General features: G+C 42.4%; 1 protein-coding gene across 2 annotated transcripts in view; it reads right to left on the bottom strand.

Annotated features, from left to right (window-relative positions):
• Positions 1 to 5,756, bottom strand: part of znf219 (zinc finger protein 219) — a 21,020-nt gene extending 15,264 nt beyond the window's left edge. Inside the window, exon 1 of one of the 2 annotated variants that reach the window (XM_061709697.1) lies at positions 5,630 to 5,756. In XM_061709697.1, the coding sequence (XP_061565681.1) occupies positions 5,630 to 5,695 (66 nt within the window). In that variant the 5' untranslated portion in view covers positions 5,696 to 5,756. The remainder of the gene's footprint in view (positions 1 to 5,629) is intronic. The other variant, XM_061709698.1, reaches the window with a different exon arrangement.
• Positions 5,757 to 11,516: the final 5,760 nt, after the last annotated feature.

Genomic DNA, 11,516 nt, shown 5'->3' with positions numbered 1-11,516 from the left:
AAGAAAGAAAGAAAGAAAGAAAGAAAGAAAGAAAGAAAGAAAGAGGATAAATTCCCATTGATGACGTTTTTGTGTAACAACATGGCGGATCTGAGAGCGAGATAGATTTATAGTTAAAAAGATGGAGTTGAATTGGTATTTGTTTTATCGTGATTTTTATCATTATCGGGATAAATGCCAGAAATTATCGTGATACATTTTTTAGTCCATACCGCCCATCCCTAATAGATAGATAGATAGATAGATAGATAGATAGATAGATAGATAGATAGATAGATAGATGGATGGATGGATGGATGGATGGATGGATGGATGGATAGATAGATAGATAGATAGATAGATAGATAGATAGATAGATAGATAGATAGATAGATAGATAGATAGATAGATAGATAGGATAGATAGATAGATAGATAGATAGATAGATAGATAGATAGATAGATAGATAGATAGATAGATAGATAGATAGATAGATAGATAGAATAGATATAGATTTGCACACACACTGAACATCTGCCAAGTTTCGAGTAGGAGTTTTGGTAAATATTTGTCTTCACAATTCTGTTTTTTTACAGCATACTAGTCAAACTTCCACCTCTTTCCCACACGGTCGGTCCACAGCTGGTGAGAATAGCAGTTTTCTGGTAGCTGCAACTCCAAGCCCACCAGAGAGGTGGCCACATAAGGAAGATGGTAACAGGGCAGCCCTCTTTACGGTGTTAAAGAGCATCTTTCAGTTTGGAACGGCGTGATGTGACCCTCGCCGTCACCCATACCCACTATGATGTTGGTCGGGCACAACAGAACAGCTCACTACCACTATGGCAGTTTCCACTCCACAGTTTCTCAAAGTGCAGAATATTGTAGTTCAAGTGCAGCAATCAAGTCCACTCTTCTTTTTTTAATTCAGAGCTCAGAAAGCTCAAGTTTTAACTCTGTTCTATTCATAAAGTGATGCTAAAGCTGAGTTTTCATGCTAGCGACTGGGGTAATAACATGGCTACGGCGGATGTTGCGCAGTAATTGCAAGGTTGGCGGTCCAATCCACAAGCTGAAGTGCCCTCGAACAAGAAAGCGAACTCCAGGTTGCTACTAATTGCGAGCGAGCACCTTGTATAGCTGCTCCAACACCAAACTTTTGTGCGATTTGGAAAACATACTTTTCCACCCTACACACCTGAACGGCAACTGTGCAAAATGACTGTTTTTGCAGAGTAATGGTAAGTTGCACCTATCCCTTGATTATCAGGTCTCTGCGATACAAGCCTCCCAGCAGGCCCTCCTACCAGTCTGGCGACCCGCTCAGCTTGCTCTCCTTCCCAAAATGACGACTCCGTGCATCCGAGAGGCACACAGGAGAACAGACACTGAACCATCTGTCCACTTTTACTGCAGGAATGTTTTTTACACGGCCGTGCAAACTCGATACAAGTGGAAAAAGTGGCATACTATTTAAGTAAGTCCCTAATGCTCTAAATACACACTAATCCCGAGCACCAGCAGAAGTCTCAACAGTCTCAAAATGTCACAATGCAGTAGATTCTCCCTAACTGAGGGCAAGCAGGTGCCTCTCCCGCGGCGCACTAATGACCCAATTATATCAATCAGAAGCCTTGATTTGTGCTACAATCTTTCCCTTTTGCTCTGTCTCTTTTTTTTTCTCCCTCACATACAGTCTTGTTCCCAAGAGCCACCTGGATGGGGTGTATGTGCCCCTTCAAGTACTGTACTGCATGTACAAAGATGGCAAGCATTGATGGTGGTGGTGGAGGAGGAGAAGGGGAAGGAGGAGGGGAGGAGGAGGAGGAGGAGGAGGATACTACTTGAAAACACGAAGCAAACAGAGGTCTGAATGAGCGAAAAACCATTAGACCCTTTTTAATGTCGGGCCAGTGTTTAATGTTCATTAGTACAGCTGGGTCCTGGTGAGTACCTGCAAGGGCTTCACATGAAATTGTCTCGTTACCAAAAGCAGACAACCTGTAGAGGTGGGAGGGGGGGAGGACTGCTCCGACAAAGCAGTGATTCTTTCAGGGGGAGGGGGGAAAAATGTGTAAAATGTTTCTTAGCCTTCCTGTGTTTTGTTTTTAACTCAAAATAAGTACAGTCTTTAATGAGTAATATATATATAATATATATATATATATATATATATATATATATGGGTCAATGACGAATAAGGATTTTCAACAGGTCAATCTTTTGAGTTTCTTGTCAAGATGAATTGGCACTAGCCTTAAAAAAGGTCATGTGGTGCAACCATGATTCCTATTAAAATACATTAATTTCCTTAACATCTTGACATCTTTTTTTTACGAGTTTTCAGTATTATACGAAAAAATTGTTGTTTTTTTAATGGTCGCGCCACATGATATTTCATAAAATGGACATAATCAGTCAACTTTGTTCGTATATTATGATGGAAATATAAATACAAATGTGTTGCAATCTTACACACTACAAGGACATTTCAGAAATCATGCCAGATAGAAGAAGATTGATTTAAAAACATTTAGAGTGATTCCAAAACAAGTTTTCAAAACCAGAGTCCTGGTCGGACGGTCGCACCACATGACATTTTGACGCTTAAAACGACAACAAAATCCCAAATAACTAGTATTTTTTGTAAAATTCAAGTGAGTCCATATGTGGGAAAGGTTGGAAATATATATTGTATTTTCTTATCCATTTAAACCTTTTTTGAATTGAAAAAAAATCAGTTTTCAGAAAATATAGGCGTCACGTCATTGACCCATATATATATATATATATATATATATATATATATATATATATAATGTTAGGGATGGGCGGTATGGACTAAAACATGTATCACGATAATTTCTGGGCATTTATCCCGATAACGATAAAAATGACGATAAAAAAAATACCATTCAACTCCACCTTTGTAACTATAAATCTATCTCACTCTCAGATCCGCCATGTTTGTTACACAAAAACGTCATCAATGGGAATTTATCCTTCTTTCTTTCTTTCTTTCTTTCTTTCTTTCTTTCTTTCTTCTTTCTTTCTTTCTTTCTTTCTTTCTTTCTTTCTTTCTTTCAGGCTCATTTCCTTCCTTCCTTCCTTCCTTCTTTTTTCCCTTCCTTCCTTCTTTCCTCCTGCTCTCTCCTTCCTTCTTCCCTTCCTCTTTTCTCCCTTCCTTCCTTCCTTCCTTCCTTCCTTCCTTCCTTCCTTCCTTCCTTCCTTCCTTCCTTCCTTCCTTCCTTCCTTCCTTCCTTCCTTCCTTCCTTCCTTCCTCCCTTCACGTACGTTGTGTGTGGATGTAACGCAGAACCATAAATCAGTTTTACACAAAAACATCATCAATGGAATTTATCGTTTTTACTACGAGATGATAAATTGATAAATATCACCCATTCCTAATATATATATATATATATATATAGTCATTTTCCCATGTGTACTTTTAAACTTATAATGCATAAAAAGCTTAGAAATGCCTGAATCAAAGGGCTGAGTGCAGACAGAGTTTATGAATTTCCAAAACATTCCCTGTTGCAGGACGAGCCAGCAACGTCAACCTACTTCCACCATGCACACGCTCTCGAGAGTGTGACATTTCGGGTGGGTATGAAAAAATAGGGCATTTCAGGCTCCCTAAACATGCTCCTCTGGCTGCAGAAAGGCGACGGGAGTGTCTTTGGTCAACCCAAATGACACGTCTGCGCCTTATCTCGAGAGGAATTTCCTCCTCGCCCCTGTGATGTGCGTCAATAACGTGCAACCATTTTCAGTCCGCTCTTTCCCCTCTTCTCTCTCGCGGCCATCTCAATTAGAGGCACATTAATGAAATAAATAACCCTCAACAAACAATGCACTAATAAACACCCCCGCTACAATAAGATGATGAACCCTGCCCCGCAACAATCCGGCGACCCGGCGAAGGAAAAGGGAGAAGAAGGGAGAAAAAAAAGCAAAAGCGATTAAAATCATGAACTGTGCGCGGATGTAGTTTGGAGAAGTCGAGGGGTGGCGTGTGTGTGTGTCATGTCAGCCTATCTATCGCTCTCTCTCTCTCCTGCTCCATTTTGTTCTTAAATTTTCTATACAAAAGATTAAGGGAGGGGAAAAAGACGAGGGAGAGGACGGAAGGAGGAAAAGAAAGTGCCATCATTGATTTCATCTGGAATCCTCTGCCAATCTCCCACGGACGTCCGTCTCAAAAGAAAAAAAAAAAGACAGAGGAAAAAGGAACAGTGTCCCAAAAATTGCCACATTTGTCAGAAAAACCGTATCAATAATAAAAAAAAGCAGGCAACTTGATGTGGCACCGTGACGCCACACTTGAGGGGCGACTTGGGGAGTGATGTTCGGACGAGTCCGGGTCGTAGTAAACACGGTAGTACGAGGACGCGGAACAGAACCGACTAGTGCAGCTGCCTGGAGAGTGTTTCAGTCGGAGTTACGTCGAAAACAGCGACCCAAACAAAAGAATAATCACGCGTCGTATCTACCTCCTTAAATCAACTTGCTCACGCACAAAAATCCACTTTTAAACCGCCTGGGACGACACGCTGCGGGCTTTTAGAGGAATCCTCCGAGGCTTCGAGCAACACAGAACTTGCCCCTCTTTCTTTCTTTTTCTTTTTTTTTTTTTTTTTTTTTTACATTTGACTTTTTTTGGGTTTCACTCAAACGTCACTCCTGAGAGCGCTGTCTTTCTTCTTTTTCTCTCTTTTTTTTACATTGACTTTTTTTGGGTTTCACTCAAACGTCACTCTTGAGAGCGCTGTTTGGCTGGTTTGACACCAGCCACAACAACTTACCCCGAACTTGTGTCACATTTAAACAAGCAGACTATATACACACATAGGCTATATTTATTTATTTATTTCATTCACGGGGGTATATGAGGCTTCAAAACTCCGAGCGACTTTTCCGTGCACTTGCAACCATGTTAAAGTGGCGTTTCATTCGGGCGTCGAGCGCCAGGAATAGTTTCCAACTATTCCGCCGAGTATTTGCTCTTTTTTTGCTGTTTTTTTTTTTATTTGCTCTTTTCCTCTTCTTTTCTTGTTTTAGTGGGGGGGTTGGTGGAGATATATCTCCGCTCCGGCTGACATGTCGCGGACGGCGACCTGCCCGTCGGCCCGCGAGCCGCGCGCCCCCGCGCCGGCTCACATACATGACACACACGGGGGAGCGCGTCCCGGGAGCGCGCAGCCACATACATGCAGGACATGCTTCATGTGCCAATCACCCCGCATGCGAGCGCGCACTCTCTCTCTCACACACACATAAACACAAACACGCACACATAAACACACACTCACGCATACGTAACCCGATTGCATATGAGAAAATGTCCCCAAATAAAGAAGTAAAAAGAGAAGAAAGCAGGGCAGCAACTCCGCCGGCCGTCACCCCGCGTGTTGCTCGGGGGATAAAAAAAAAAAAAAAAAGGGACAACAACAGTCGCAAGCAAAAATTCGCCAAATTTTGGGAAAATGTTCGATCACGCCATCGGCGCACAACCAAGAAAAAGTGTAACGTATGCTATGTAAACACAGCGGCGGATAAAAGAGCAAAAAGAAAGAAAAAAAATGCAAGTAGATAAATGAAGATATGAGACATATGTTGAAAGTAAAAGACTCGGTGTACTTACGGGAGAGGCGGCGAGGAGATTAATGACACGACACGTCATGATTACGTTCACTTGAATTAAATACATTACGAGTTGGGAAAAAAATGGAAATCAGGGTTGTATACAAGCATACGCCGTCCCCCCCCCCTCCCTCCCCTCCCCTCCCCTGCCCTCCCTCCTCCCTCACTCCGTTTGGTCACCCTCTCCTCTCTCTCACTCTCTCCTCCTCCTCCTCCATCTCCCTTTCTTTTCCTTCTCCCTTTTTCTCTGCTTTCTTCTTGCCCCCCCTCTCCCTCTCCCTCTCCCTCCCTCCCCAATTTATCGTACAGGAGTGAGTGAAAAGGGGAGAGCAAAGTAGGAGCGGGAGGGAGAGTGATGTAGGTTGGAAATGTTAATTATAATCTCAGCACGGGCTCCATTTTACAACGCTGTCATCTCCTTCACATTTGTATCCTAAATATGGCATCTGGGGTGGAGGGCAGCAGACAGTTTAGACACTTTTTTATTTCTTTTTTTTTTTTTTTTTGGTGGAACAGGAGACAGGAGGGAGAGGAGGAAAGTTTCGCACCGAGCAAAGTGTTATGAAAGTGATGGCGAGAGGCAGCTCGGGATGTTGTGGCGAGCCACCCCGGAAGCACATGGCTCTATCGTGGAGGGGAAGAAACAAAAAAGTGCACATATTTGTCTGTGGGGTTCTCAACATGAGGCCGGGTGGCTGCCGGAGTCCCTCAGGAGGTCTCCTCGGGGTCCGTCCCAAAGCAGCAGCAGCGGACGGTGCCAAAGGGAAGAATACGTCGGGGATAGGGCTGTTCGATTTTGCCCAAAAATAAAATCTCGATTTTTTTTCTCTCAAAATCCGATTTTCGATTGCGATTACGATTATTTTGTGAATTGACAAAAGGCAAAGAAATGATTTCAAATATGCAGTTTTTTTATTGAACATTTGCCCCATTGGGCTTTAAGTGCAAACTTTGCTCTTATTAAACCAAAAATGAATGAATAAAGTGCAAAACTCTGTAAAATAAGTTGAACAAAAAGTTTTAAAAAATAAAATAAAATATAAAGTTTTATCTCTGAAAAAATAAATCAGCAAATCAGCACTTGCAAACATACAGTAAGTTATATTTCCAATTAAATAAAACAAGACATTTTCTAATTAAACTAAACCGGGTCTTTGCATGCTAAATAATAATGCAACCCATGAAGGAGGTAGAGGTGTGTAATGTCAGTCATTACATTTGCTATTCACATTTGCAAGTTTTTTGCAAGGAACACGAGCCGGTCTACCGCATCTGGTTTGAGGGATGGCCGGTGGCATGTTACAACGCCCCCTCCTACACTAAAGAGCCTCTCCGATGGGGCACTTGTCGCAGGTATTGAGAGGTATTTCCATCAATCATTAATATGTGTGCAGACAAGGTTAAAAAAAAAAAAAAAGTGAAAAATCGATTTTACGATTTTCACGTTTTAACATCGTTCTAATTACATAATCGCGATTACGATTTAAAATCGATTAATCGAACAGCCCTAGTCGGGGGAACAATTGAGTAAAGTTAAAAGTGAAACATTAAAGTGTAGTTTTTGAGTTAAGCTGGTCACAGACCCCGTCACCCCCTTCTGACAGTAAAGCCCCGGTTGTCTTGATCGCTCCATCGATTGCCTTATCAGATTGTTCTGTGGCGTGTTAACGCTGATCGATCTGCTCAGAGGAACGTTTGAGCCACGTCGCCTTAAATCGTAAATAACAACAACATGTTGAATGTTTGCAACCAGGAAATGCGGCGGGGAACCTTGATGAAACAGGCTCACCTGCTCTGTGGGTTGTGATCCCATCAGGAAAGAGACAAACGGAAGAATAACCATCACATCCTGCACTGATGTTGTCTCGTGAGCAGCTGCGACCTCATGTGACCTTCGTGTTATTGTTATACATTGCTGCTACGGTGTATATTTCTCTGTCTCCCATAGTCTTGTCTCTTTTGTCTTCCTCCAAACCAAACCAATTCACTGTCATATATCCCAACCGTCCCATCGTGAGTGATTTCTTTATTTTGTGGTATAACTGGTATAAGATTGTTGCTAAATTCTTAATATATGCAACGATAAAACTTGAAACCTGACAAATATACTACCAAAATCTCCAAGAACCTTCATTTTATTTTATTTAAAAGAATGATTTATTTTCTTTTACGTGTGACTTTTCATACACAAACAGTCCAAACACTGTTATGTTTTTTTTCCTGCTTTTATATTGACATTTGTTGCACTGAAGCTGCAGAGAGTTTCAGAGTTTCTGCAGTTTCCTTGTTCGTTTTCTTCAAAGTTGCTGTACTGGTTGTGCGGCGTGCTCGGGGTCACTGCACGTTATAAAAGCAATACAGTTAATACACTTTCTTATAATCATCTGCGGTTTCTCCCGTTTTTGAAGATCTGTTAAGATTTGGAGATCAGTTGATTGCGTTTCATGTCCAGCCCGTTCTCGCCGCCGCCAGACCGTAAAATAACCACAAAGCCATGTGTATTTTGCCATGTGAGTTCATCTGGACGGTGATCTTGAGCCCGTATCGTGTTCTGTGGTGTTTGTTGACGAGGACCGGATGCATCGTGGAGGAGGACAAGGACGAGTTGTGTCCTAGACACAACCGCCAACACGACGACGACTCCGTGACAGACTGTCTTAAATGTTTTTTTTGCTTGTCACATATTGTATTGATGTTATAAGGCACTCCTGAGTAAAAGGCTGCCCCCCCTCCCACTCCCCGTTGGCAGTGCCTATGTTGGAGCAGGTGCAGCAGCATCACTATTAGCATAAATAATTCCCTGCATTATCCCGTCCTGTCATGGAGGGGCTGCAGTTTACAGCATGGGTCTAAAAATGTCTCATTTAAAAATACACGTAAGCCACGGCAGCTCACTGTAAAACACTAATAACACGTTTGGGAGGGTTTTGGTAAAGAAAAGAAAGGAAAAGAACACGGATCCATCCATTCATCCCTTCAGGTCAAAGGCAGGGCTCCACCGGACCGGTACGGGCCAATCACAGGGTTGTTAATGACCACGACAGGCAGATATTGATGAAGCTCAAGTTCAAAGAGCAGCACTGAACTCTGGGACTTTGTGGGAGTCCAGGCCTTTTGAACACGCTGACAGTGAACAGTTCACAGACGCCGCAGCCACAGAATACCAACGATGACTACGTCTACCGGCGGCTTCCTTCGGTGTTGTTTTGAAATATGCAAAGCAGCTAATAGGAAGCAAAATTATAGGTATGACTCCTCGTTCTGATCATCAGAGGCTAATGATGTGTTAATTGAGAGTGAATCACACCAATCATGTCATGCACAAGCCTCATTTAAACAATGAGCATGATACTGGCATGCATCGAGACATATTCTAGCTGCTACCAAGCCAGTAGTCAGAGCTGGGGATATATTATACTCTTTGTTTTTTTTTTTGTTTTAAAAGTTGGCATTTATTCAATTAATACCAAAAAGACATGGCAGTACAAAAGTACAATTTTCAATCATGTATTTACACCTGTGTAGATGGCAGCCCACTATTGTGGGTGGAGAAACCCTCTTTTCTGCAGGGTGCGCCTCTTTTGAAATCAGCGTCACAGCTTTGTGCCGCTTTTCTTCTAAGGAGAGTAAAACCAGTCGTAATGAAGATGGACAGAGGTAAAGACGAGGAGTTTGGACAGTTGTACTCTGGTCCGGGTCTGTGATGTCACAATACCCTGCTAATCTCAACCTTTTGCTGTTAAAGAGCGAAAGAAACTCAAATTTATGTTCTTGAGATTTCCTAATCTTTAATATATATATTTTTTCACCACCTGGTGAAGTTGGGTCTAATGTCTCCTTTTTTTTTAGCTATTTAAAGGGAAAGTTCGGTTTTTTACAACCTGGACCTTATTTCTGGCATTTTTTATGGTTGTATACTCACCCAGAGGTGTTTGGTGTCATTTGGAGTCCTTCGGAAGATATTAGGAGTTTTTTGCACTCTGTCCTCCGTTCAGTGAGCTCTTCAGCCGTATACTCTGGCTCAAAACGGTAAGGACGTCCATCATATTCAAAGTCGTCGTCCACAACCTCAGACTTTGACAAATATTCAGACATGTTTCAAATAACTAACAGTAAACTAACAGTAGCGAACTCCAGCTGTACACGGAGCGCTGTCCGGGATGCGCGCACAGAGATGACGTCATGAGTTCAGAGGTCTTGTTTACAAACTGATTTATTTGTTACACAGACAACCCCGGATGAAGACAACAGGTCCTGGAAGCAGATCTAGTGATTCATAAAAGAAATGAAGAGTTTCGCGGCAATCATGTGTTATTTAGACGCTGCATCGTCTGTGTCCCGCGGTGCCCTCATGCGCTACCGTTATATGGAGAAGCGGCTCGCAAAAAACTCCTAATATCTTCCGAAGGACTCCAAATGACACCAAACACCTCTGGGTGAGTATACGACCATAAAAAATGCCAGAAATAAGGTCCAGGTTGTAAAAAACCGAACTTTCCCTTTAACACACCAACTTCATAGGAAAAAAAGCTGTGTTTTTTGTTGTTGTTGAATTTCAACCAAAATTGTGTTTGTAGCAAAAAAGTCAACTCCTTAAAGTCCGTTCAAAGTTCCCCAACTTCTTCTCACTGCCTGAAAAAAAGGGATAAATCCAAGTATTCCTTCCTTTGCTATATCCAAATACAATTTAGAGTCAACAACATGGCTGGAAACCCACGCAGGAACAGGGAGAACATACCTGGTACCACAAGCTGGGGTTCAGGGGCGTCTTACTGGGCCTAAATCATTGACGCTGAGCGACCTGGAACAATTTCAAGAGCCTCTACTGGACCAAACACATCCCTGCTCTGAGGTAGGAAGAGTGGCCACCAGGAGCTTCCTATATCGTTTCGGTTCTTCTTCTTTTATTTATTGATGGTTTATATATATAACAATGAAAACGTGCACACTTGTCACTGAGTTACATGGACTGGCAGTTTCCTAACTTATTGGATCTTAGATCACTGTAAAAGGGGGCTACACAGTTCAACAAGATTGGAACCAGGAGGCCTCTAGAAAGAAACGTGCCAGCCGCTGAACCACCAAGCACCCGCTCCTCGTTGGAGCGGGTGGTGAACAGTTGACAGATGCCGCGGCCACAGAATACCCAGAGTGTAGAACGGTTTCTACACTTGAAATGAAAAAAAAAACAACCTTGTTTGTGGGTCTGAAGTTCAGAGAAACACATGTATCAAACATCATTAAACAGTACGTCTTTATCCACACGAAGAACCACTTTCACATCGGCCGCTGTCTCTGGAATTAAAAACATTGTGAATATTACAAGTGAGACATTTGAGCCCATGTGGAGGAGTGAAAGTCTTAATTCTCAACCTTACACAGTCTATCATATGACAAAATTTATACTGGCAAGAAAAGTTCAGCAGATATTTGCAGAGACACGAGAGTAAATGTCTGTCTTTATCACTGCTTCCAGAATCTACAGACGTATCTGATATATTGGGAGTGTGGTTGAATGCATATCCCAGATATTTATACATTCAATCTTTATTTGGGGTGTAGCCTTCTGAACTCTAGATGGAAGTCCAATCCCGTTATTGTTGGCCGGAGACAAAAAGAAAAAAAGAAAGTTACTTTCACATGCTCTTGGCTTAGCTCAAATATTTTCAGAGGATCTTTGCCCTCAGCTTTATCTGCTGTCTGACTTCAGCCCAGACTTTGCTTTTCCTGCGGTTTGTTCTTGCTTTCACTCCTCTGAGTGGCTGACATGGTCGAGTGAGCGTACAGTTTAAGGCCAAATGACGAAAAGCAGAAAGCGCGGAGTCGACTCCACTTGCATGTGGGCTCGGGTGCGCGTGGAGAGGCGAAGCCCACGCGCCACTTTACAC

This window comes from Cololabis saira, chromosome 20 (genome assembly GCF_033807715.1).
Source record: "Cololabis saira isolate AMF1-May2022 chromosome 20, fColSai1.1, whole genome shotgun sequence".
Classification (NCBI taxonomy): Eukaryota; Metazoa; Chordata; class Actinopteri; order Beloniformes; family Belonidae; genus Cololabis; species Cololabis saira.
This window is presented reverse-complemented; position numbering and strand designations above follow the sequence as displayed.